Here is a 26,862-nt window from a genome sequence, read left to right on the forward strand (position 1 = left end):
TTAACAAACAAAAAAATGAGTGAAAAGTTAACCCACAGAGTGGGAGAAAATATTCATATAAAGCTCATATCTATAAAACACATAAAAACCCCTGGCTGGTTTGGCTCAGTGGATAGAGTTTTGGCCTGCGGACTGAAGGGTCCCAGGTTCTATTCTGGTCAAGAACACATGCCTGATTTGCAGGCTCGATGCCCAGAAGGGGTGGGGGAGGTAGGATGGAAAGGAACGTGTGGGAAGCAGCAGATCTATGATTCTTTCTCATCATTGATTCTATCTCTCTCTTACTCTCCCTTTCTCTCTGAAATCAATAAAAAATATATTTTTAAATCTGTAAAATAGCAAGAAAAAGATAGAAAACACACCCAATTAAAAAAATGTGCATAAAACAGGCACAAAAGAGGATATTCAATAAATATATAAAAGGAGCTCAACATCATTAGCCACTATGGAACATGCAAATTGAAACCACAAAGACATATAATAGTACCCACTTCAAAAAAACTAAAATACAAAAGAAAGTGTTGACAAGAATGTGGAGCAATCAGAACATTCCTACACTGTAGGATGATTGCCATGGCAAACTGTTTGGAACATCTACTATAGCTGAACATTCTCAAAGGCTATGGACCCAGCAATCCCACTCCTAGGTAGACACAAATCAATGAGTGCATGCCCATGTTCACCACACATGTGCTAAATTATTCAATGCAGCATTGTTCATAATAGCTGAAAACAGGAATCAAACATGTCTGCCTATCGGTAATAGAATATGTAAATAAACTGGGGCTTAGTCACACGATAGCAGACTAATGAGAATGAATGGTGTACACCTGCACAACTGGTTTTGGATGAAGCTTGCTATATTGTATTAAGGAAAAAATAGTACAAATACAAACTGTATGATCTTAAGTATATAAAGTACAAAACCATTTAAAATTTACTTCTGCTGTTGGAATGGTGGTTTCCTGGGGTGATGTGGGTTTGGGGAGTGGTTGGAAGAGAGCTGGGGAGTGGGGTGGAGGGGGGAGGCTGGGTCATGAGAATATTTGTTTATTGCTCAGGGTGCTGGTTACATGGGTGGGTTCAGTTTGTAAAGAGTGGTCAAGCTGAGCACATGAGGTCTGTGCTCTTTTCTGTATGTAGTAGTATATTATAGTCCAAAAACAATTACTTTTTTGACATTTTTTTTCAATGTTGCAGAGCTCAAACATTTAGTGGAGGAAGAGAAGACCACAGAAGTACCTGAGCAGGCAAGGCAAGAGAGGCACAAGAAAATAAGAAGGGCTGAAACTGGTTTGGCTCAGTGGATAGTGTCAGCCTGTGGACTGAAAGGTCCCAGGTTCAATTCTGGTCAAGGGCATGTACCTTGGTACATCCCCAGTGGAGAGTGTGCAGGAGGCAGCTGATCGATGTTTCTAACTCTCTATCCCTCTCTCTTCCTCTCTGTGAAAAATCAATAAAATATATCATTTAAAAAGAAAGAAAGAAAGAAAATAAGAAGGAAAGGGTGAACAATAGCAGTAGCAGAGCTTCAAAGGGTCAAGAAAATAAAAAACAGTGAGGAGCTTGATGCAGTCCCTGGAGACCTTAGGGTGAAGAGTCAGTGGGTGGGCATGAGTGAGATCCTGGTGGGAGAGCACAAGATGAAGGAGATGTGCCTGGCAAACTTGGCATCTTCTTGCTCCTCCCAGAGGAACTGAAGAGTTTCAGGAAAGGAGATCCTGGAGTCACCTGCTGAATCCAACCCTCCTTATCTCTGGACAGTGAGTACACTGCCACAGTGGCAGAATTCTCTACCCTGGTCCATGGGGCTTTACCCCCCAGCCAGCTCCCTGCATGATTCAACAGAGCCAAAACCATCCAGATCACCAAACTAATGCTCGGCTCTGGTGGGAATTAGTAAGAATGCTGGAGAAGTGGCCTGATTTGTCATCATCAGGAATTTACCATAACAAGATAGACTCTGCCTTCTCACTCTGCACCAGCCACTGGGATTCGGCATTGACTTTGCTGTGCAGACACTGCTCAGTAATAGTGCCACATTTCTTAGGGATGAGCATATTGCATTATGACCAAATAGAGATTTCCAATCCACATCCTTCCCAATTACCTATACAGTATTGAATGGGGGATGGAGGTGAGAACATGGAGAAGGTTCCTTGTTCACAGAGAACTCCCCATCTGAGAAGGAGAGCAGGAGGCACACCCAGGACATTGAGAATCACAGAAAGCCAGGAGCTTCAGAACACGTGTTCAAGATAACTTTGGAGAGATCTCCCTCCACACCCTCTCACCATGATACCTCAGGGGCCAGCAAGACTTTACTAAGGGCACATTATGACAGACTAACTATCTCGTTATTATTGGAGGTGGCTTGCCTGGTACATCAGAGGATACTATAGATGTAGGGAAACAGGGTCCCAGCAAGATGCCAACTGGTTGCTCATGAAGGAGAAAGCGAAATATCTGGAGGGAGCAGAGCACCTCTAGACACACCTGTGTCTGGCTGAATCCCATACTCTGAGCTGGACAGTGACCTCTGAAGGACTGCTCTGTCCTCAGCCCTCACTCATTTTATATTGATTTAGTATCTGCTCTGGGCCCAGAACTGCCAGGTGCTGGGATCACAAAGACAAAGAATTAATGCCTGCTCTGAAGAAGGTCAGTCTTGCAGGGGAGATCCTGATTCAAACAAGTGATTTTAATGAAAACATTCATGAGACATTATGGGAAAAGTGAACTGGGACTGGATGTCTGATCATATTAAAGAATTAATGTTTGGCCTGTTAAGGATGATAATGTTGCTATGGTTTTATTATTGAAAGAGTCCTTATCTTTTAGAAAAACTTACAAAAAATTTATAAATAAAATGCCATGATATCTGGGATTTGCTTCAATATAATCTGGAAGGGAAAGAGAAGTTGTTAGAATAGAGATGAAATAAGATAATGGTTGATTGTTGAGCTGGGTGATGGATACAGAGAATTTCATCACACTATTCTCTCTACTTTTATATTTTTTCTAAATTTTTCCACAATTAGTAAGTTTTTAAAGAGCTACTTCCCCTGAGATTAAGATTGAGTATAACACCTTCATTCTCTATTATACCACAAATAAGAAGTTTTTAGTTAAGTAGAGTTTTTGTTTCCAGTATGCCCAAGTGAGGGTACCTTTCCATATAGCACAAATGTATAGTCTTGCCAGGACCAGTTTGGCTCAATGGATAGAGCGTCGGCTTGGGGACTGAAGGGTCCCGGGTTCGATTCCAGTCAAGGGCATGTACAGTACCTAGGTTGCGGGCATATCCCCAGTAGGGGGTGTGCAAGAGGCAGCTGACCGATGACTCTCTCTCATCGATGTTTCTAACTCTCTATCTCTCTCCCTTCCTCTCTGTATAAAATCAATAAAACATATTTTTAAAAAATGTATAGCCTAAACCTAGTCAGAGTAACAAGAAGCTGGATGGCAGAAGCAGAATTAAAAATATAATTTAACAGTTTAGAACTTGAGCCAAATCTAACAATAAAGATTTAACAGATATTAATGTAAATTAAAACCTTACACATACATTGAAGTAAAACAGCTGTGTAGTTTATCGTGGAGAGACAGTTTCACAATGGCTAATACCAAATGGAACAAGCTCCTGATGAGTTCACAGCAAACTTACCTGCAAGGTTAGAGGATGCATAAAGAGAAGCCCCATACCACCCCCCCTTTTCCCAGGCTAGTGAGGGTTAGATTGGGTTCCAGACATCCAGAGGATGTCTATGGGAAGGCACCCATGAAGTACCCCAAAGCAGAGGAGGAAATGGAAGTGTCCACATGGAGAAGGAATTTGATAAAGGAAAAGACCTTCCATAAACGTTTGTAGAGTCTCATGAACAAGGTGACTTAGGGTTTGGCTGCTCCCTATGGTCATAGAGGGGGAAAACTGAGACAGTGAGTGAAATTTATAAGAAAGAATTCAGCTTAGCATTCTCTGTGAGAGAGAAGAGTACTCCAGTCTAAATATTAAGAGGGGTTTCTCTTTATGATCTCAGAGATCATTTCTAGTCTTGAGAGTCCGATTCCTCAGAAATCAGCAGTGGGTGACCCTAGAAATAATGATGGTAATATATCCCATTTATTAAATATTTACCTTGTTTTAAGAGCTGCGCTAAGCTCTAGCATGCATTATATTATCTAATCAGTTTATTAGTCAACAACTGCCATGGAGTGTGCATTTTCTTCCAGTATTATGTAATATACAAATATGTGATAGTCCCTCTCCTAAAAGAATTTATAATCTAAGTTCAAATCAAATTTGCATGTAATGCAATATCTGTATGAATATATTTCATTTTATAAAGTGCTTTTTACACATAGTATATTGTTTTATGTATTCCTTGAAACATCCAGATATTATTTTATTATCACATTAGTAAATATTAACAGCTAATATTTTAAATCACTCTCTTTCTTTGTCACTGCCCAGTTTCCAGCATGAGCTTAGTTTCAATTAAAAAATACTAGCTTTTTATTTCCTTTATTTTTATATCCCTCTCATCCCAATACAGGATTTAAATTAAAAATAATAAAGAGGAAGAAAGTATACTAATCACCCAATGACAAATACTGCCCAGCATCTGGGGTAAAAATAGAAACATACAAATGTAGTTCAGTTATATTATCCATAAGATTTTGACAGAGAAATAAAAAAGAAATATAGTTTGGTCTTGGCTTTAAAGGGAACACAACAAAATGAACGAAGTCTATTTTAAAGTTGAGCTTTAGACCAAATGTTTACTTGATCTTAAGCAGAAAAGCTGTGAGCAAATTCAAATTATTAGAGGTAAAGTAGAGACTGGAAGAAGTCTTTTTTTTAATACATTTTATTTATTTCAGAGAGGAAGAAAGAAGGAGCGAGAGATAGAAACATCCATGATGAGAGAGAATCAAAGATCGGCTGCCCACTGCATGTCCCCCACTGGGGATTGAGCCTACAACCCAAGTATGTGCCCTTGACCAGAATCAAGCCTGGGACCTTTCAGTTCACAGACTGACGCTCTATCCACTGAGCCAAACAATCTAGGGCTGGAAGAAGTCTTGTTCAGAGAGAGCATGGCTCAGGAGCAGTGTCAGCCTTCAGAAACAGAAAATTCCCTCAGGCATCAGGACCCTATTTCAGCACCAAGGACAGAGCATGGCTCTAAATAAAGAGAGCCTCTGGGACCAAGGACCCTCCACCACCATCCCTCCCCCCAGATTTACCGGGGATGTGGGAGGAAACTACACATGTTATTGCTATGGTGTGGAGGTTAAAAACATGAATTCTTGGCTCCAACTACCTAATGTTAAAACTCTACCACTTGCTATGATATTTGGCACAGTGTAACTTTTATGTTCCTATATCTTTTCCTTATCTGTAAAATAAGGATAATTATACCTTCCCCCATAGGGTCCTTGTGAAAATTAAATGAGTTATATGTGAAATTCTCAGAACAATGTCTGAACAGGTGGTAATTAGTAAATAAGAATTTTCTTCATGTATTGATTTTCTAGAACCTTGAGATCTCAGGATATAGAAGGGGAAGTAAGACAGATTGCTGTAGAAAAGTGTTGCTGGGGGAGATGGTGGCTGCCATTGAATCATAAGGAATGAAAACATAGGGTAGATTTTGATCACATCCTTTAGAGTCTAAAGTTTAGACCGTCCTTACCTAAAGATCCCAAGGGGGAAGATAAGGAAAGGCTGCCCCAGAGGTGACCCAGTTAGTAAGTTAACTGTCCCTGAGCCATTTGGGGCTCTTGACATAGGCCAAGGAAGCCAGTATGAGAAGTATGCCAGCCCCAGGGTGTGGCTTGCCCTGGGATGGGTCCAGAAAGAGTGAAACACATCATGGCAGTCGGGCAGATTGTACAGTCTGACCCAGTTGGCTTAACCCCCAAGGATTCCCTCAACACCCTCATTATCTTCTCATCTTTCACGCACTCCACACATCACTGCTAACATAACATTCTGCAGGCCATATTTTCAGTGTGTTGTCCTCTGTTTCAGAAAATACCTTGGGCCATTATTAATCTGAAAAGCTTATAAAACCAATAGTACAAGAATGTACCATATTACAGTTTAACAAAGAAAAGGAAATAGAGAGCTGAGAGTAGACAAGGCAGAGTTTCTATTCTCTATCATATCAAGATTGGCTGACACTAGCCTTTGGGAAGTGCTGTATGCCTGTTAGGAAACTCTAAGTGTTCTGCTCTAGCAAATATATAAAATTGATATCCCTGCACCCAAATGGATAGAGAAGGCAAGAGAGGCTGGGGGAACAGACCCAATTAGCACATCAGTCCCTGCTCAGCCACAGCTCAGCTTTTCTGAATGCCCTGGGCAAAGTTTTACACCTAATCAGATAGCAGCAAGACAGAGATGCCCACTCCACTGCCAATCCCTGCAGAATTTTCTAACAGTCTTTGTATATGTGGAGTGCTGCCACTGTCCCTGATCCTTCACCTCCAGGGTCTTCAAGGTTTTGGAGATTTTCTCCACTCTCTTCAGGGGACTATCTCTTACTAGAAGAGAAGCATTCCCTTCCCCACTTTCTCTCCCACCCCCACCCAACCCCCGCATCCAAACCCCAATTTAGCAGCCAGCTGGCTGCTCCCTTTGCCCCTGTCTTAGGTCAGATTCCCAAGAAACAGGCTCTAAGAAGGAAATTTGTGGGCAGAAAATGTGTTGGGAATGTTCTTAGGGTCAATATTGAGAGTGAGTGAATGAAGCAGAACCTAAGCCTTACAAGGCTTATCCTGTTTATTTTTCTTAGCTTCACCACACTCCACTATCTCCTCTACCACTGGAGATGTGATCTTGGAGGTGATCCCTCCCCATAACTTGGCCCACTTCCCTACAGTCCTGTTAGCCCCTCAGGCCTCCCTCTCCCTGAGCTAGGTTCTATGTTTCTTACTTCACATCAACTATTCTCAGCACCCCACAGACACTAATTTTGGTCCAATTATCAATGTTGCAGGGATTCTGTACTTCTGAGTGGCTCAGGTGCTGTTGAAGTCCTTGACTCCGGTAAGCAGATTAATGAGAAAAGCAAAATGTTCACCCAAAGAGAAAATGAATTAGGAGGCAATTCACAGAAAATGAAAATTAAATAGCAAATCAAGACTTTTATAATACTCAGCCTCAGTAACAACCAAAGAAATGAAAATAAAACCTAGAAAATGATTTTTTTTTAATTAAAAGGTGTTCATAAGCCTGGATAAATAGAAAGTCTTATATGTTGCTTATAAAGGTATCCATTAGTACAATCTTTCTGTACAACAGTTTAACAATACTAGTATAAATAAAAAATTTAAGTGGCTTAGCATTCTAGACATCTAGGAAATGAATAGACAAATTTCAGAGATGTGTGGGTTCATTGTAACAATGTTTACTATAGTTGAAAAAAGTAGAAATAACACGTATCAAAATGTGCTTCATCCATATCATGGAATATTGTACAGTCATTAAGAATGATGAGCTCAGCCATGGGGACCAGAGGCATGGTTTGGCTCCTGGAAGTCAATAATGGGGACCTGGTAGGAGGTTCCAGGGTGCCCCAGACTGGAAGCTGGGTCTCTGGCCCTTGGGGGATGGATATTGCTGAAGAGACTGAAGTCTTCAGAGAGATTGGTGCTGTCCACCTCTTCCACCCCTAAAGCAGAATTTGACACTGTGATTGGATCTATCATGGATGCCAAGTTGGAAGTCCTGCAGAGAAATTTCATGGACAAGGACTACCAGGAGTTTGAAGACACAGAAGAGAATAAACTCACCTACATGCCAATTGATAATGACTACCTTTCTTTGGAAGAAAAATATATTGAGGAACAGCTGCTGGAGAGGATTCCTAGATTCGGCATGGCAGCCTTCACAACAATTTTAAGCACTGTAAAGTGGAAGTGTCTGATGACGTATTTGACATACATTAATGGACTTTCTGGCATTTGAAGAGATGTTTCTGGACTATGGAGCAGAAAAAGAAGGCTGAGGACTTAAGCAGTGGTTTAGTGGTGATTTCTTTGTGCAAATCATCTTCTGAACCGGCTTCCCAGAACTGTCTGCCACACTAGCTCCCACCTCTAGGCTATGGAAACCTTATGGACATAATGAACTCAGTAGTCTGAGAGAGACGCTGCTCTTGATGACAGGAGAGTGTATCTTGGAAAGACTGGAGCTCTTCATTAATGTTAGGTACTGTTGGGTCAACAAGATAATGATCTGACCCTCCCAGGACTTCTGCTTTTCCTGAATCACCTCTTGTATTCCGTTATCCCTAGTACTCCTGCCAAAGTAGACACCTCTCTCGGGTGCTTTTGCAAGTCAGACTGCCTGGGGCAAGACTATGTGCAGCATTCCACTTGGAAGGAATTTCCCAGCACACAGGTTCCTGTGTCAGCAAAATGGAATAACGCCATGACAAGCCCTGCCTGCTGCAAGCACCACAAGCAGGCTCTGCCTGAATTGTCCATGGGCTCCCAGCACCTGAGTAAGAGTTCAGTGCTTCAAACCCAGTGGGTCACCTGTGTGAGTTTTTTACTATTTGGGAGAGCCTACCTAGGATGTTAGACAGCTGCCCCTGTCTTCGGATTTCTGAAACTCTTACATTCTTCTCGCCATTTGGGAAAATTAGAACTAGTCTTGTCTATGGGAATAAACTAAAAAACAAAAAGATGTCCTTTACCCAAAAGCTACGTGTGAAAATCAACTCCTGGTCTTGAGTTTGCAGTTCTCTTATATTTGTCTTCCAGCCCTGGTGTAGTCCCACTGTTTTGAGACAAGCCTCTTCTTTTTAAGTATCATTTTTTGAAAAAAGAAATTTTATCGCTGACTAGTCAGGCTAATCTGGTAGATTTAGTCTTAAGATTTCTATGATTACCCATTTAAAGATCCAAGTATTAAATAGTTGCACTTTTTATTGTTACTGCTATGAAGGCAAAAATACTTTCTTCATTGGTGTGACTATATTGCTGGATACTGATAAATATACACAATATGCTGGAAATAGACTAAAATGCCCTTTTTATAGCATATGAAGTGTATTTGTGCTGGTTTGTTTAAAATCCTTTCTGTATAAATCAGTTGGTTGGTTGTGGTTGGGGTGAGTGTGAGTTTGATATAAATGTAACTCTATAAGCTCTGCACTTCCAACTCTGTTCATCTTCCTGTCAAAATGGTGCTCCATTTATCTAACTCAGCCTGAGTACAAGTGGTTATAGAAGAGTTATAATGGTCCTCTGTCCAGCTTTGGTTTAATAAAATGTTTGGTACAACATTTCGAACCAGAAAACATGTATATCAAACCTCTAGAAAGAAGGGGAAGAAACAGTAGTTTAATTCCCAATATGTATCTTTTATTTTTTTATTTTTTTTAGTAATAATAGGAATCTGTACTGAAAAGGGAAATGAATATCTTCATCTATATTTGTTGTTATAGAAAGATATTATTTGATAAATTTCTTCCCAGCTAGACTAAACTCTATGAGGTCAGATACTGTATATCTTCTCCACTCTATTTCTGACTCTGACAATGGTCTAGATAATAGTAGACACTCAATCTAGTTGTTGAATGAATAAATGGATAAATCCCACAATACATCAAGTGAAAAAAATCAATTTACAAAGCAGTATGTAAGACCCTACTCTGTGAAATACAGTATACCTACGTGTGTGTGTGTGTGTGTGTGTGTGTGTGTGTGTGTGTGTGTTTGCAGAAAAAAATGTCACTGGGTGGCTAAATTATAGATGATCTTCAACTTTGCTAAATGTTATGCAGTTTTGTTGCAGTATGTGTTGTTTTTATAATCTAGGGATATAAATTTAGAGGAAGAGGGAGAAGTGAAGGACAAAGAATAAAAGATAAAGGATGGAGAATGAAGAAGCAGTCACCACTGGGAGCTGGACTATTTAATTCTAAAGACATAACTGGTAAGATATCAAGTATCAATTTGGGAGGTTCCTGTCACCCCTCTGACTATTTCACAAAGATAAATGTTAAGTTGGAAAAAAGGCTTTTCTTTTTTTTTGCTGTAGCCTTCCACAATTTATGAGAAGCAAACTCTAATATTGTTAGCTCCTCTGATACAAACAGTCCCTCTCTTCAAACTGTGGAACAAGGTAAGGAACTTTCAAGGCTACATTCTTGCATACCCTTCATTCCTGCTGGTTTACAACCCAGGGATAATTAGCAGAAAGTTCCCCTCCCCCTCCTCTTTCAACCAGCCTCTTTTGAACTCTTTTACTCTAAGAATGTCTTCCAGCAGGCACCGTTTTGGCTTAGTGGATAGAGCTTCGGCCTGTGGACTGAAAGGTCCCAGGTTCGATTCCGGTCAAAGGCATGTACCTTGGTTGAGGGCACATCCCCAGTAGCGGGTGTGCAAGAGGCAGCTGGTCGATGATTCTCTCTCATTGACGTTTCTAACTCTCTATCCCTCTCTCTTCCTCTCTGTGAAAAATCAACAAAATATATATATATTTTTTTTTTTTAATGTCTTCCAGGCTTTAGAAAAATACTGATTAGACAACTCCCCAGAACTTCTGCCCAGACTGTTTCCTGAAGAATTAACAAAGACAACCCCCCCCTGAGTTCTACTTAATTTCATCTAGGGGTTGTAAATCATGGTGACATCACCTCCCTCTTCCTTCCTTGTCCAAGGCTTTAAAAGCTGGGGTGGAAGAATCCAAGATGGCTGCATAGGTAAACACCTAGCCGCAGCCACACACAACAATTTCAATAAAATATAACTAAAATATAAAATGGACATTACCCAGAACTACAGGAAAGTCGACTAACTGGAAATTCTACAATGAGAAGCAAGGAGAAAACCAGAGGGAAAATCAGAGGAGCTGTAAAAGTCTAAGGTATGGAGACACGCGGCATGCGCGGAGAGGACAGAGCTGGAGAGGAGGGGGGCGGCTGAGTGCCTGGCTGGCATTCCCTAGCGGGAAGGAGATAAAAGCTCTGACTGTGCTGGGCCCCAGTTTCAACTGCTCTGAACCCCAATTCTAGGCCAGACCCCGGGGACCCAGGCTCAAACAGAGGGAAGTGGGCTGCAAGGCAGAATCCTGGGGGAGCGGCAAAAGGAGGTCCCGGAGACACACACATTGCGCACAGAGAAGGGACAGTTGGCTGTGCCGCGGGATTGCCCTGGCAGGAAGGAAACAGGGGCTCCAGACTGCTCTGAACACCACCTCCAACCCCACTTCCAACTGAACTGAACCCCAGTTTTGGGCTCATTGGGGGAGAGCCTAGACCACATGTGTCAAACACAAGGCCCGCGGGCCAAATCCGTCCCGCCAGGCCTTGCAATGTGGCCCGCACCGCGCTGTCATCACTGCACTCCGCTGCGTTTCCATCACAATGACAGTTTATGACTGTTCAGTAAACCATTCGGCCTGCGATTTAGGCTGGATTTTAGATTTTGGCCCCTTCTCTGATTGAGTTTGACACCCCTAGCCTAGACTGTTTGGTAGCAGGCAAAAATCTAGGGCACCTTTCTCTCAGAGGTGCTTGCAGCAAGTATTGAAGGACCCTAAGGAATACTGAGACTCAAGAGCTGCATAGGGCGGGGCTGATGGAAGCCAAGCCTATAGGCTCCACCCTGAAACTCCGCCCCATAAGGGAAGCTGCAATAATGCTGAGACAACTAAATAGATCACAAACGAAAAAAATGGAGGACAAAACGCTACTGGATATAGAGTTCAAAACCACACTTATAAGGTTGTTCAAGAATCTCCTAGAAAAGGCCAATAAAATAAATGAGACCTATGAGGATATGAAAAGGGATCAATTAGAAATAATAAGGGATCAACAAGAAATAATAAGGGATCAACAAGAAACAAAGAATACATTGTCTGAAATAAAAAATATTATACAGAGTCCTAAAAACAGAATGGAAGATCGCAAGAATCAAGTCAAAGATTTGGAACATAAAGAGCCAGAAGACACTCCTCTGCAGAAGCAAGAAGGCAAGAGAATCCAGAAAATTGAAGATAATGTAAGAAACCTCTGGGACAACTTCAAGCGAACCAACATCAGAATTATGGGGGTCCCAGAAGATGAGAGAGAGCAAGATATCGAAAACATACTGAAAGAAATAGTAACAGAAAACTTCCCCCACCTGGTGAAAGAATTAGACTTATAAGTCCAGGAAGTGCACAGAACCCCAAACAAAAGGAATCCAAAGAGGACCACACCAAGACACATCATAATTAAAATTCCAAGAGCAAAAGACAAAGAGAGAATATTAAAAGCAGCAAGAGCAAAGAAGGTAGTTACCTATAAAGGAGCACCTATACGATTGTCAACTGATTTCTCAACAGAAACCATGCAGGCCAGACAGGAATGGCAAGAAATATTCAAGGTGATGAATAGCAAGAACCTATAGCCAAAAATACTCTACCCAGCAAAGCTATCACTCAGAATCGAAGGCCAGATAAAGAGCTTCACTAATAAAAAAATAAAAAAATAAAAAAAAAAAAAAAAAAAAAAAGCTAAAGGAGTTCATCACCACCAAACCAGAATTATATGAACTGCTGAAGGGGGTTCTTTCAGAAGAGAAAGTAAATAAAGATAAAAATTATGAACAACAAATACGTAACTATCAACAAGTGAATCTAAAAACCAAGGAAATTTAAAAAACTGATGAACAATATTAACTGTTGAATATAATAGAATCAGAGGTATGGAAGAGGAGTGAACTGACGATTCTTGGGGGAAAGGGGAGAGGGGGATGTAGGAAGAGACTGAACATAAACTGTACACCTATGGATGAGGACAGTGGGGGGTGGGGAAAGGGCAAAGGGTGGGGTGGGAACCTGGTGGAGGAGAGCAATGGGGGGGGAGGGGGAGAGGAACATTTGTAATAATATGAACAATAAAGATTTATTTAAAAAATAAAAAATAAAATAATAAAATAAAATAAAAAATAAAAATAAAAGCTGGGGTGGGAGGACAGCTTTTGCTCCTTGCCCTTGTATTGATTAGCAGTGAACCAGCCCTTTCCCTGTGGGAAGGTAAACTCTCTCTCTCTCACTGTATCTACCTCTTCTCTTAGTTGTGAATTCTTTTACAGCCCAAGTCACCAGCCCAAAAACCCTAATAGAAAGTACCTATTCTATATACTCTGGCTGCCTTCAAAGGCAAATAACTTCCCTGGCTGTCTTCGAATGGAAAATGGATTTGAGGGATTCCTCAAGGCGCAGGATTGCCAGCCTCCCATAGACTTAAAAATATTTCTCCCTAGCCCCTAGTCTGGTTTAGACATGATGCCCTCATTCTGGAAGCTTCCCTGATCCATTGACACATAATCTAGTCCAAGCCTGTGTCAGGAATATAGACCATGATACTAGTTGGGGTTCTGGAATTCTCCTGCAATCTGATCTGTACCTTTACCTGTAACCTGGCCCTTCCTCCATGTTGCCCAGGCTTTCTCTTCTTCCCAGTCCTGCTCTAGGCTTTCTTTTCAGCATGGAGCATCTGGGTGTTTTCCTAGGGATTGGCAGCTTTTCTTATAGCATCTATAAAAAGCCAGTTAGGGCAACAATCCAGAATAGCCTGACCTACTCCCAAAGTACCCAGAGCTGTGCCAAGTATAAATGGGGAGAGGGCTACCTCCTGTCTGAAGGCCTTGAAAAGATGGGCAAGAATTTATTGAACTCTCAAGACTAGGAATTTTAAAATGGCTTCTTCTCCAAGTCTTAAGACCAGGGCTGCTATACTTTGGAGATCAGATTGGATGAGTTTAGGAAATTAGATAAGGTATCAGAACAAGAGGCACTCTCCTTGGACCATCAAACAAATACAGATGTCCTAACATTAGTCCAGCTCTGATATGACTTCTGGGTAGGGGAAGGTGATGCATATACCATAACTTACAAACCCTCTGTGGCTATCCCATTACCCCAGGGTTTCAGCTTTCTTAGAAGAGCTGGGAAATGCCAGTGAAAGGTTAGGCATGCATGTGTCTTCCCCATTCCTAATTTTACATCTATCTGGAATTGTAGTAGGCAGTTAGACAGATATGAGTAGAGTAGGAACAATAGGCCAGGTACAGAAGGGCACCAGGGTGTAAAGCTCCAGGTGCCTAGCGATGGGCAAAACTATAATCCCTTGAATGGCCACTTCCTTAAGCATTAACTCTGCGAAGGTGACATCTAGGCTTCAGATATGTTTCAGCTCCAGAGAAGCAGCAAAATCAGATGGTGTGAAGACATGGCTGACATCAAGACTAACTGCATTGACTAATGACCCCTGGTGCTGACCAATCAGTGGAGACCACAAAGGGGCTCACTTGAAAGTTGATGAATGGTCTATTGATATTCCCCCCTAAAGCCTCCAAATAAAATACCTCAAGATGGAGGACCCTACACAACTCTCTGTAGGTCATGACCTCACTTCGCCACATACACACACACACACACACACACACACACACACACACCTTCTTTCCCCAGAGTGTTTTCTCTCTATATTCCAGAGCACACCATGCCTTTTATCTGGCTTTCATCTCAAAGCAAGTATCTCTCTCTCTTCCCTAAGCTCCAAGAGTCCTTATTTTGCCTTTGTAACTCACTTCCTGAGCCCATTTCTTCTATGGCTCACTTCTTCTACCTCTGTGACTTCCTAATAAACTTTCTCTTTTTTAATAATAAATCTTTATGGTTCAAATTATTACAAGTGTTCCTCTTCCCTCCCCCCCCCATAGCTCCCCTCCACCTGATTTCCTACCCTACCCCATGCCCTTACCCCCACTACTGTCTTCATCTATAGGTGTAAGATTTTTGTCCAATCTCTTCCCGCACCCCTCAGATCCCCTTCCCCTGAGAATGGTTAGTTCAGTCCCTTTCTATGTCCCTGATTCTATTATATTCACCAGTCCATTTTGTTCTTCAGATTTTTATTCACTTGATTTTTAGATTCACTTGTTGGCAGGTATGTATTTGATGTCTTTTTGTTGTTCATACTTTTTACCTTTACCTTTTTCTTCTTCTTCCTCTTCTTAAAGAATACCCTTCAACATTTCATGTAATCCTGGTTTGGTGTTGATGAATTCCTTTAACTTTTTCTTGTCTGTGAAGCTCTTTATCTGACCTTCACTTCTGAATGATAGCTTTGCTGGGTAGAGTAATCTTGGTTGTAGGTTCTTGTTGTTCATCATTTTGAATATTTCTTGCCACTCCCTTCTGGCCTGCATAGTTTCTGTTGAGAAATCAGCTGACAGCCTTATGGGTACTCCCTTGTAGCTCTTTTTCTCTTGCTGCTTGTAAGATTCTTTGTCTTTTGCCCTTGGCATTTTAATTATGATGTGTCTTCGTGTGGTCCTCTTTGGATTCCTCTTGTTTGGGGTTCTGTGTGCTTCCTGAACTTGTAGGTCTATTTCTTTCATCAAGTAGGGAAAGTTTTCTGTCATTATTTTTTCCAATAGGCCTTCAATATCCTGCTTGCTCTCTTCTTCTGGCACCCCAAAAATCCGGGTGTTGGTACACTTTAAGCCATCCCGGAGGCTCCTTACACTATCCTCACAGCTTTGGATTCTTTTTTCTTTTTGCCTTTCTGGTTGGGTGATTTTTGCTTCTTTATATTCCAAATCTTTGGTTTTATTCTTGGGGCATATTGATCTATAGTTGAGTTTCTATATAGACTTTATTTCAGACTGTGTATGCTTAATTTCTGCCTGGTTCTTTTCCATTTTTTTGGTATTCTCATTAAGGTCCTTGAAGGTCTCACAAAGCTTCTAAGAGGTCTCATAAAGTTTCTCAAAGATTTTTAGAAGATTCTTGAGTAATCTTATAAATGTGATTCTGAACTCTGTGTCGTCTAGTTTACTTTCCTCCATCTCTCCCATTCATGACATGCTTCTGTGTCTCCTCATTTTGGTTGCCTCCCTGTGTTGATGGAGTGGCTTTGTGTGATAGGTGACCTATAGGGGCCAGTAGCTCAGCTTCCCCAATCACCTGAAATGGTCGCTTTTGGTATATCCCTTTGTGGGCTGAGTGCAAAGTCTTGGTGTAATTAAGCCTTGATTGCTGTTGGTACACTGGGAGGAATTGACCTCCAGGCCAATTGTCTGTGAGGATCTGCTGTGTCTATAAAGGAAGAACTGCTGCACTGGAGACACACCTTGTTTCAGTGGGGCTTTGGTGCTCACTGAGTCCATCTCCCGAATGTGTCACTTATGGGTGTGAGGGGTTGAAACTGAGCACTAGGATCACTGGCTTCTGGGTCTCCAATGGGGTACAGTTCAGCTACTGTCTGAGGTCACCCTGCAGGAGCTATAGCAAGAACCACAGCCCTCTCCTCCTTGGAGTTGTCCGCACCAAGTTTCAAGTTTGCTAGGTTAAAATGCAACAGAGAGGGCCATTCATATGCAAAAGCCGCTGCTTGGAGCTTGGCTGTGTTTGTAGGTTGGGCAGGGTGGAGTCTCAGGACATCACTAGGCGGGGGCATGGCCAACAGTGATGTCTGCCAGTCAGCCGCCTCTCCAAGCCTCTCTGACCACGTCCCCATGTTTCCCTGTGTCTCGTGCCCCCCGCACAGCAAACAAATATTCTTGTGCGCAGCTCTGCAAGCAAGCCAGCCTCACTTTCCGATCTGATAGTAGACAGTCTAGCTTCTCCCCAGAAACTGGATTTCAGAGAGATCGGGAACTTGTCTCTCTTCAGCTTGAAGAAAGCAATGCCCTTCTCCAGCCAGGATCCACCACCAGCCCGTATCACGTCCGCACCCCCCTATCTCAGTTTTTCAGTGCTTTCACCCTGAATTCTCCTCTTTCTCTTTCACTCTAGTTGTAGAGCTTCCTTTCAGCCAGCTTTCCCTGGGGTTTTGGGTGATAGGCATTTTGTTTTATAGTTGTATTTTTGAAATTGTTGTGCAGCCATTTAGGTGTGTTTACCTACACCGCCATCTTCGTTCCCCACTCAAACTTTCTTTTATGGTTTGAGTCTTGACTCTGAATTCTTTCTTACCCAGAACTCAAGTACTGAGATTGCGTTTTACCCACTACTGATGTCTAATACTTGGTGCAGTGTTTCTGCCACTATCAAAATGAGCTTTGCTAGGATAGCACTCCTACTGTCTCTTCCCTGATGAATGAGTTTGGAAGAAAGAACTGGGCATGCATTGCTCTGCCCCTCCATCTCTTAGGGTCTGGCTGTCCACAACAAGTTTATGTTCTGCTCTCTTATCTATCATGAGGGGTCTGACCCCATAGGGAAGACTCACCAAAGTATAAGCCACATTCTCTCATACCTACTTTGTTGATAATAAAGGCAGTATTGTTCATTTGTTCATTCCTTTGTCTTTTTTAATTGCCTTAGAACCTGGTCAGGGAAAGAGGGTGTTATATATTGACCCCTTCAAATTCCAGGAGCTGTATTTACTGAAAGAAAATTTGTTCTGTGTCTGGCTGGCATAGGAGTGGAGCAAAGAAGCCAAAGTTCCAGTGGAATCTGTTCTCTTAATAATCTACAAAATCCTATTCTTCCAAGGCTAGATCATAGGGCCTTCCCAGAGACATAAGGATGGACTAGAAGCTCTCTTTGGGAGTGGGGAGGGGATGTCCCCACTTACACAACATGAATACTCTTGGGCAGACCTATCACAAGAAGCCCAACCAAATGCGTAAAGGAGAAGCCAAGACAATTTGGTGTCCTTTTCAGTGACCACCATCCACACCTGATTTCCCTCCACTCTTGTTTATTCTGTGACTCCTTGAATGAAAGTAAAGCACCAAAATGTGAAATACAGTGCAGTTTATTGAGAAAAGAAATTCGACATAATCATCACCAGAGGACCCACAGCTAAGGGAATTAAGGAGACAGAGGTAAGTCAAGATATGATGCCCAGATGTGGAGAAGGCACCCTGTGAACCAACAGTCCAGAGATCTTGATCATCCACCCTCTAGCCCTCCTCAGAAAAGTCTGAAACATGTCAAGTTCAGACCATTAACCCCCAGGGAGAAAGGGAGAAAGGGAGATGGGCCAGAGTGGGAATAGGCCAGAGTGGGAATAGGCCAGGCTGGGAAGGTCCACACTGGTTTTAGCTCAAGTGTAGCTGTCCAAAGTCAGGGGCAATTACAGGATCACATTTGGGACATCAACATCTCAGACTAGCATCTGGCCTTCCCTGGCCTGGGAGATGTCTTCAGGATGCAGAAGCCAAAAAGAAGTTCAGCCCCTTCTCCAGGGAATTTGGGGAAAAGCAAGGTTAAGGTTTGCATTTGTTGATGCTAACCAGAGAGTGGGAGTGCTGTTGCAGGCTGAGAGGGAAGCAGGTGTGCATGGAGATTTGGCCCTGGAAGATCACTTGGAGCTCTGTTGGCTTGAACTGGGGGTCTGAGAGAAGCGGATATTGGTGCTGCCTCCACCGCCAGACTTGTAGCCACTGCCTCCAGTGGTCTGTATACCACCAGAGCTGGAGCCAATTTCACTCTGGCTCACAGAGCTGCTGCCTCCACTGCTGAGCCTGCTCCCAGCGCTGCCGCTCTGGTAACCTCCGGTGCTGGTGCCACTGCCACTCTGGTAGCCTCTGGTGCTGGTGCCGCTCTGGTAGCCTCTGGTGCTGGTGCCACTGCCACTCTGGTAGCTCTCAGTGCCACTGCTCTGGAACCCCCCGGTGCTGCCGCCACTAGCGCCACCATAGCCACTGCTGTTTCCACCGCTTATTCCTCTGTGGCCACCACTGCTGCCTCTGCTGCTGCTGTTGCCTCTGTAGCCACCACTGCTGCTGCCACTGAACCCTCCAAAGCCTCCATGGCTTCCACCAGAGCTGCCGCTTTTGCTGGTGACATTGCTGACCACCGCTATAGGAGAACAGGCACTCAATTCAAGCTAATGGGCAAGGCATACATCCCAGCTCCACCCTACTTGGCTGTAGGTGAAAGATACCCAACTTCTCTGGGGCCTCAGTTAGTTGAGAAAGGGAGGAAGGGATGGAGGAAGGGACAGAGGGAGGGAGGGAGGGAGAGGCTGGCCCTTTAGTGCCCTTTTCCAAAAGCAAGAGCCAGCAGTATCCACAGAAATTTCTGGCTTTCCAACCTGAGGAACTCCCCAAGACCTCAAGGGTGTGCCAGTTTACACTAAGTTAAGTGTGTGTGGCCATGGCCTGAGACCTGAGGCACCATTTGGTGACCTGGCCTTCTTTAATGGGTCAGGTTCTCTTGCCTGAAGCTCAGGGAGAATGTTTCTAATTCCTCTTTCTACAACCCAGGAGAAAGTTTTTGAAGGGTTACTTACAAATGCTCACAGCACTCTGACACTCTCCAGACATCCTAAAAAAGGAAATAAGGAGAGGTGGATTATTTCTGCAATGAGCCATTAGCCACACTGCTGAGGGTTCATAACTTTGGGAGCCAGGTACTTTCATTTGCCGAACTAGGGGTCAAGTTCACAGGGGTAGAAAGGTTATTCCAAGCTTGTTTCTATGACCAAATCTCCCCAGGAAATGGGGCTGTTTCAGGGGTTGAGATGTCCAGAAACTCCACCAGCTACCCTCCAGGTCTCATCTTCTTTCCCTTAGTTCCCAAGATTATCTGTTCCCACTTGATTAGCTCATTCTCACCTCACCTCCCCTGCTGGACCTTCTTCCCACCTTGCCCTCCTTCTCCACCCAGCCCTGGATTTTTTTATTTCTGACTTTCCTCTTCCAGGAGAGCTTCCTCAATGAGCCTTCCTGTGGTGGTGATGATAATGGTTGTTCAAGGTGAATAAAATGTGAGAGGAGCTGACACAACACATGAATTTAAAAATACCCTGTGCACACTGCTTGTCTCCCTGTGCCCACTGTTTGTCTCCCTGTGCCTTGTTCTTGTTTGTGGAGTAGGCATGTCCATGTATCTGAGTAGACATGGAATATGTCCACACACCTTGCCAATGTGAGCCCCACTGGTGTCGACCACTCCCTCCTCATTGCACAACTCCCAGTACACAGCTCCATCTTCACTCCCACTCCTCTCCATAGGGACTCATAAGAAATCCTTATGTTTTCTTCTCACACTTGCATTTTGCTTTTCTCCAACAGATTGGGAGCTGCCCAGGGACATGAACTGCCTAGAGCATCTAGTCAACAGAAAGATCTCTCAATTCTTAACACACTTTTGGCATTTGATATCTATTCACTAAGCCCTACCTGCTGCTTGATATTGAGTTAGTTTCCAGAGTATGTATATATATCAGCCACCTCCTTATGTGGAATCAGGATCAGGAGTTGGTGCTTGCAGAACTGTCTATTCTGAGCTGTCATATTTTAACCATTAGCCACATAAAAATATTTAAAGTTATTAAAATTAAATCAGATGTGAAAATAAGTTCCTCAGTTGGACTAGCCATATTTCAAGTGCTCAAAAGGTGAATGGCTATTCTATTATACAGCACAGATAGAAAGCATTTTGATCATCTCAGGAAGTTCCACCAGATAGCCGCTATAACTATTTTATAGTCTCTCAAAGCACTTTTTCTTACACATAGCACATAATAAGGATCAACAAAGGATGTAATACAATATTGATGTTCATGGTAAGTTGAAGAGTTGGATGATGTTGATTAACAAAAAAACAAAAACAAAAAACAAAAATGGTGGTTGAATGCTAAATGATGTCATTCAGATTCCTTACCCTTTGTCTGGGTTGTCCTCTCCATATCATCTTTTCTTCTTTCTTCATTATCAAACATCACTCTAAAATTATATCTGGAGAATGCTGACCTCACCACCCCTCACCTGCACTCCTCGCCCTCCAGCAACTTGCGGTAGGTGGCGATCTCCACATCCAGGGCCAGCTTGACATTCATCAACTCCTGGTATTCACGCAACAGATGGGCCATGTCATCCTTGGCCTTCTGTAGGGCAGCCTTTAAGCCTTCAAGCTTAGCACTGGCGTCTTTGAGGGCCATTTCCCCACGCTGCTCAGCTTCAGCAATGGCTGCCTGAAGGTTGGCATGCTGAGCCAGAGGAAAATAGATCAATTATCATAGAATAATGACCAGGAAACAAACACCTGAACTTCCCTGAGAGGAGGTCTCTTTGCCATCTAGCATCCCTTTGTTGGAGCATGCTCAGAAAACAGAAGTCAGTTTTGCAAGTGATTCATTCATCTCTGGCCCATTGAAATTGACTCATGTCTCATCAAGAAAAGAAACACTGATTTGTTGGCAAAGGTCATAGTAGTCTGATGGGTGGCTCTTTTGGTAAGGCTGTTTAAAAACTCCCTTGCCTAAACATTTCATTTTAGTGATACAAATTAGCCATCAAGGTTATGTGACAAATAGTCATGGAGAGCAGATTCTACTGAGAGCTGAGTGTTTAATGCAAGATTTGTAAAACCAGAATGGGAAACCATCTCTTTCTTCTTAGGGACCATCAGGAAGCCCAGCCTTTAGGAGGAACATCTGGAGAAACAGAATGTCCCAGGGTTGGTGCTATTCCACATGTGACACCATGAAAGGGCAGAGAAAGCATGTGGAAGAGGCACAGTTGTTGATTCTCCTTCTCCCCATGGCCCAGAAGATCTCCAGGATATCCAGTAATCCCAGACCCACCTGTTTCTTGACATTTTCAATCTCAGCCCGCAGCCTCTGGATCATTCTGTTGAGCTCCATGATCTCACTCTTGGTGCTCTTCAGGTCATCCCCGTGTCTGCCAGCTGTGGTCTGCAGCTCTCCAAGCTGACAGAGGAGAAACCAACCAACATGTTTTTGCAAAGTGTGGAAGCATTCTTGATGAAGGTTATCAGGACCTAAAACTAGAGTGTGGAAATAGGGGGAGGGCTCCCACCTTGGTCTGGTACAGGGCCTCAGCCTCGGCCTTGCTCCTCTGGGCTATCTCCTCATACTGGGCCTTGACCTCAGCGATGATGCTGTCCAGGTCCAGGCAGCGGTTGTTGTCCATGGACAGGACCACAGATGTGTCACTCACATGACTCTGCATCTGTGACAGCTCCTGTGGAGAAGATGGATTGTCATCTTCACTAACCCTGGCCCCAAGGAATGTTGGAAATGAAAAAGTTCAAGAATTTTGATCAGCAGGGATATCTCAACAATTGGGCCAAGAGTGGGACAGTTAGAATAGTAATAAGCTTGCATTTTAGGCCTGGTTATAGATGAAAGGATGCCAGACAACAATGCTAGAGGAAAAGGAAATACACAAATATAATTAGGTCAGCCTGAAAGTATCAGTCAGCAGAATTCTGTGTGGGTTTCTATGGGACTGCAACAGGGAAGAGTGTTCTGAAGGAGCTAGCTGTGATACTTATATAGGAGTCAGAGAGAAGATGTAGAGCAAAATGGGAAACTAAAGCTGACAGAGAGGAACCTTGGCCCTTTGGGCCAGGTCTATGCAGGCTGGGGAGCTAAGTTAGCATTTCCTGGGTAGGACAGAGCTAAGTTCTGAGCCCTGACACTGCTTTTGTTTGTGTTCTGCCACTTTACTGTCCCCTAAAGTTACACTTGAGAAGCATGTTTGGGAAGATGCAGGCAGGAAGGCTGTGGAGTTTGGCAAACCAAGGATTCACCATCTCATAGAGGGTCCTCAAGAAGTTGAGCTCATCTGTCAGGCTGTCGACCTTGGCCTGCAGCTCCACCTTGTTCATGTAGGCCCCATCCACATCCTGGGGCAGAGGGAAGGAGGTCAGAAAGCAAAAGCAGACCTCTGCTCCCGTACCTCCCACAGCTCTCTCCTAAGTCTTTATCTCTCCTCTTTGTCCCTCACCCACCACTCCTCCTAATTGTGAATTCTCACCCTCCCCCTTTAAAAAGGAAAAGAAACGGTAGTATTCTTCCTTTAAATTGCTTTGACCAGTCAAATCCCAATGCTATAACAAACTATAAACCACATCAGCCAGGCATGGGATAAGGGTAGAAAAACCATCTTCCTAAATTGAAATAAAGGTATTCTTCTCACTATTCCATCTGTATGATAACTGATTTAAACAAGCGACAAGTATTTTTGGATTGTTACTTTTAATAGCATCCAAGTACATATGTGGGCTGAAAACCTTGATTAATTCTATCCAAAAACTGTTCATTATTATTTGGCATTACTAATCAGCTTATTTCCAAAAATGTAAGGAAAAATGTAAGCCTCACATAAGGCGTAGGGTTGCCATTCCCAGAGCTGGCTCTCCTCTCCCCGTGGTGGCAGTACCCAGAAAGGGAGCCTCGGCCTGCCTGCCCCAACTCACTTACCTTCTTGAGTCCCACAAACTCATTCTCTGCCGCAGTGCGTTTATTGATCTCATCTTCATACCTGGAATGGAAAGAGGCACACACTTAGACAGTGACATTTCAGAAGTTAAAAAATAAAAAAGACAAGTATCTCTAACATTTATGTGGAACCTCCTCACTCAGAGATGAGACCAGCTACATGAGGCCCTGGGCTCACACTTGGTTTAATGCTCTGCTGGCACCATCTTTAAATTCTTAATAATATTTTAGCAAGGGCCCTGCATTTTCATTTTGTGCTGAACCCCCAAATTTATATAGCCAATTCAGTCTAGAGGCCTCTCAGAGCTCTGGCCTCTGCCTTGCCCTCCTCCAAGTCTGGGTGACAGGCTGAAGTGTGGACAGGCGGGTTGGAGGGAGATTTCAAGGAGCCAGTACTTGAGGCTCTGACAGGCATCACAAAAAGCACAATGCGCGTGTGAGGCCTAGAGAGGTATTTACTAAGAGCGGGTGTTTCTGTTTCCCTTTTCATTAATTAGTGTTGTTTCTTATAGGAATTAGGGATAACAATGAACTCATGTCTTCTGAATGCATCAAAGTTACCAGCTTTGTGCCTGTGAAAAATCTCTTGCCAAGAGTTTGGCTTTCATGAAGATTAAAGGCTGGAATGATTCCGGGAGGAAAGAGGTTTCTGGGTGACGAGAATATGAGTTGCCACTGGACACCCCGAGCCCAGCACACAGCCTGTCACAGACGGGTACCCACCAAGTCTGTGCAGTTGAATTGGACTTGGGCTTACCCTAAGCAGGTGGGTCCACCCCCATGGTCCTGACCCCCAAGGATATCTATGAGAGGCCCTGTTTGCCTGCAGAAATGGGGGGTGGACTGGACACACTGAAAGTGCCTTCCACAGTGAGCCTGGACTAACTTCCCAGAATCCCTGGGACCTGTGGGGCACTCAGACTTCTGGGACCTGCCCATACCCACTGATTTTGGATGTCTAGAACCAGAGCACAGGAATGTGCATTTTTACAAACTTCCAAGGGGATTCCTATGTACAGTTAAGTGTGTAGTGCTCTCTATCCTAAAGAGCTTCAAACTCTGGGAGGCTCTCCTGCACATCTAGGCTGGTATAGGAAGGGGCCTGCCTTGAGACTGAAAAATATGTCATAATTAACCTCCTAGAAGCCTCAGTCCCCACCTTCTCACCCTCCTATGTTTGGTCATGCTTCCCTCAATTAACTATCCAAGGTGTTGACTGAGGTGCAGTCAGGAACAGTTAAACTCCCAAAGTGGGGCCAGGCCTCCCTGCTAATCCTCCAGAAGAGGAAAGCTCCCAGTTGGGGCCCTCACCTCTTTTTGAAGTCTTCCACCAGGACCTGCATGTTCTTCATCTCTCCCTCCAAGTTTCCCCTCTCCCCCAGAACCAAGTCCAGCTGCCTGCGCAGGAAGCTGATGTAGGATTCGAAGAAAGGCTCCAGGTTGTTGGGACCCGAGCCGGAGCCCGTGGTCTGCTGCTGGAGCAGATTCCATTTGGTTTCCAAGACCTTGTTCTGCTGTTCCAGGAACCGCACCTGCATCCAAAAGGGTAGAAATATGGAGCATGGACCCAGTTTTTTTTTTTTTAGATGCAATAGTTTCTGGGTTTTTGTTGTTGCTTTGATTATTGGGTTTTTTGTTTTAGTTTGTTTTGGGGGTTGTTGTTTTTTTGTTTTTTGTTTTTTGGAATTTGGGAAAGATGAAGATCTAGAAAAGGGAGAGCTAGAATATTAAGTGCTTACTCTCTACCTATTTTCACATATATTGTCTCATTTCATCCTCATAACTTCCTATAAAGGAGATAGCATTATCCCCATTTTGTAGATAAGGAACCTGAGACTCAAAAAGCTTAACTAGGTTGCCCAAAGTGATGTGGCTACTAAGAGACAAAGTTAAGAGTCAAACCAAGCACTTCTCTAGTTTATTGAGATCCTTCAGAATACAACTAAAGGAAGGCAGTATAAATAAAGTTATTTATTATTAAAAACTTATTCACTTCAATACAGGCAGAGAAAACAGTCAGTGAGGTCTAACTTTTCTCAGGTCATTTTAGATTTTTCTTTAGATTTACAGGTAATCTAGGTTTAACTTCCACTCCCAGGTTCATCCTCCAAACCAAGCACACCCTCCCCTGTCCCAGCATGAACCTTTCAATTTAATAGCAGTTAAAGCACAGCATCATGGAGAAGGTAAGTCAGTTGCCAATATTATCTTGAAAGTACCAAGATTTTTACTAGTGCAAGCTTAATTACCAGCCAGTTTAGATTTTCACAATTGCTTTTTAAGAGTAACTGAAAATTAGCTATTATACTGTCATAGTTAATGCCCTGTTCTTAACAAAAACTAAAAGCAAATCTGGACCCTCACCTCATTTTTTCTGGTTCTAGCCCTAAAGTAAATCAGGAGCCAGAATCCTACTGCATTTCATGCCTGGGAAACCCCAAAGAGTAAGAGAGGTAGGCTCACTGAGTGTTGTAGGGACCAAAGAGAACCATGACAAGAAGCCACACCCCTGTCTTTAAGCCAGGCAGATCCCACTGCATCTTTCTAAACCAACACCTTGGGTGGCCCAAACCCTCTATCACATCCCAGGGCTTTTCCCTCACCTTGTCAATAAAGGAGGCAAACTTGTTGTTGAGGGTCTTGATCTGCTCCCGCTCCTGGGCCTTCACCTGCCCAATCTGAGGGTCAATCTCCACATTGAGGGGCTGCAGAAGGCTCTGGTTGATGGTCACTTCCTGGATTCCCCCAGGAAAGCCACCAGGGCCAAAGCCACCAGGCCCACCAAAGCTACCAGCTCCACCAAAACCACCAGCTCCTCCAAAGCCACCAGCCCCTCCAAAGCCACCAGCCCCTCCAAAGCCACCAGCCCCTCCAAAGCCTCCTCCCATTCCTCTGCCACCACCAAAGCCACCTCCATAGCCACTTCCAAAGCCACTGCCACAGCCGCTACGCCCTCCCCCAAAGCCACCAGTCCGGGAACCACCAGCCACACTGATGGAGATGCTCTTGTTGCCACCCAGGTTGTAGAGGCTGTGACTGCCAAAACCACCTGCCCCGCTCTGGACCCCACAGGCTCCTCCACTGGCTCCCCTTGAACGGGCCACACAGCTCATCCTGCTGCTGCCGCTGGAGACCACAGCAGAGCGTCCGGAGAAGCCTTGGCTCATGCCGCTGAAGGATTTCTTGCAGACTTGTTTGTTCATAGTGAGAGCTTGGAGGTGAGCTAACAATCACTTAGCAACAGCAGAGAGGGATGAAGACAGAGAATGAGGACAACAGAGGAGACTGGCCTTTATATACCAAGCAGTTTGGCTTGGAAGAAGGAGAGGCCAGCAATTAGCTGAGAGTCATCTTGGGTTTGGTTGCCTCCCAGGCAATAAGTTATTTCTAAGTTCCCAACACACCTCAAAAATAATCCTCTGGACCAAAATTACTTTGCTTTCTTAGCTTAATCACCCAAACCTGCCTTGGTTGACAAAAGACAGGAGCTCTCCACCCTCCCTTCATGTGATTTCCTCAAGGGTCTTTGGGAACACAAACAGCATCTGGTCCAGCAGGATGAGTTGACAGCAGAGAATCAAGAGCCTTGACACAGGGAGAGGAGGAGACAACCTCTTCCAGGTGGGCTGAGTGCCTTCCT

At 43.6% G+C, this 26,862-nt stretch overlaps 1 protein-coding gene across 1 annotated transcript; it reads right to left on the minus strand.

The window, feature by feature from the left end:
• Window positions 1–17,764: 17,764 nt before the first annotated feature.
• Window positions 17,765–26,499, minus strand: LOC118728379 (keratin, type II cytoskeletal 2 oral). Its single transcript, XM_045588017.1, has 9 exons — window positions 25,826–26,499; window positions 24,534–24,754; window positions 23,205–23,265; window positions 22,532–22,627; window positions 21,796–21,960; window positions 21,561–21,686; window positions 20,743–20,963; window positions 19,263–19,297; window positions 17,765–18,829 (listed from the first exon to the last, which is right to left on the minus strand). Exons 1-9 carry the CDS (start codon window positions 26,423–26,425, stop codon window positions 18,330–18,332), a joined length of 2,025 nt encoding a protein of 674 aa, XP_045443973.1. The 5' UTR covers window positions 26,426–26,499; the 3' UTR covers window positions 17,765–18,329.
• Window positions 26,500–26,862: the final 363 nt, after the last annotated feature.

Source organism: Pipistrellus kuhlii, unplaced genomic scaffold, assembly GCF_014108245.1.
Source record: "Pipistrellus kuhlii isolate mPipKuh1 unplaced genomic scaffold, mPipKuh1.p scaffold_m20_p_3, whole genome shotgun sequence".
Taxonomy (NCBI): Eukaryota; Metazoa; Chordata; class Mammalia; order Chiroptera; family Vespertilionidae; genus Pipistrellus; species Pipistrellus kuhlii.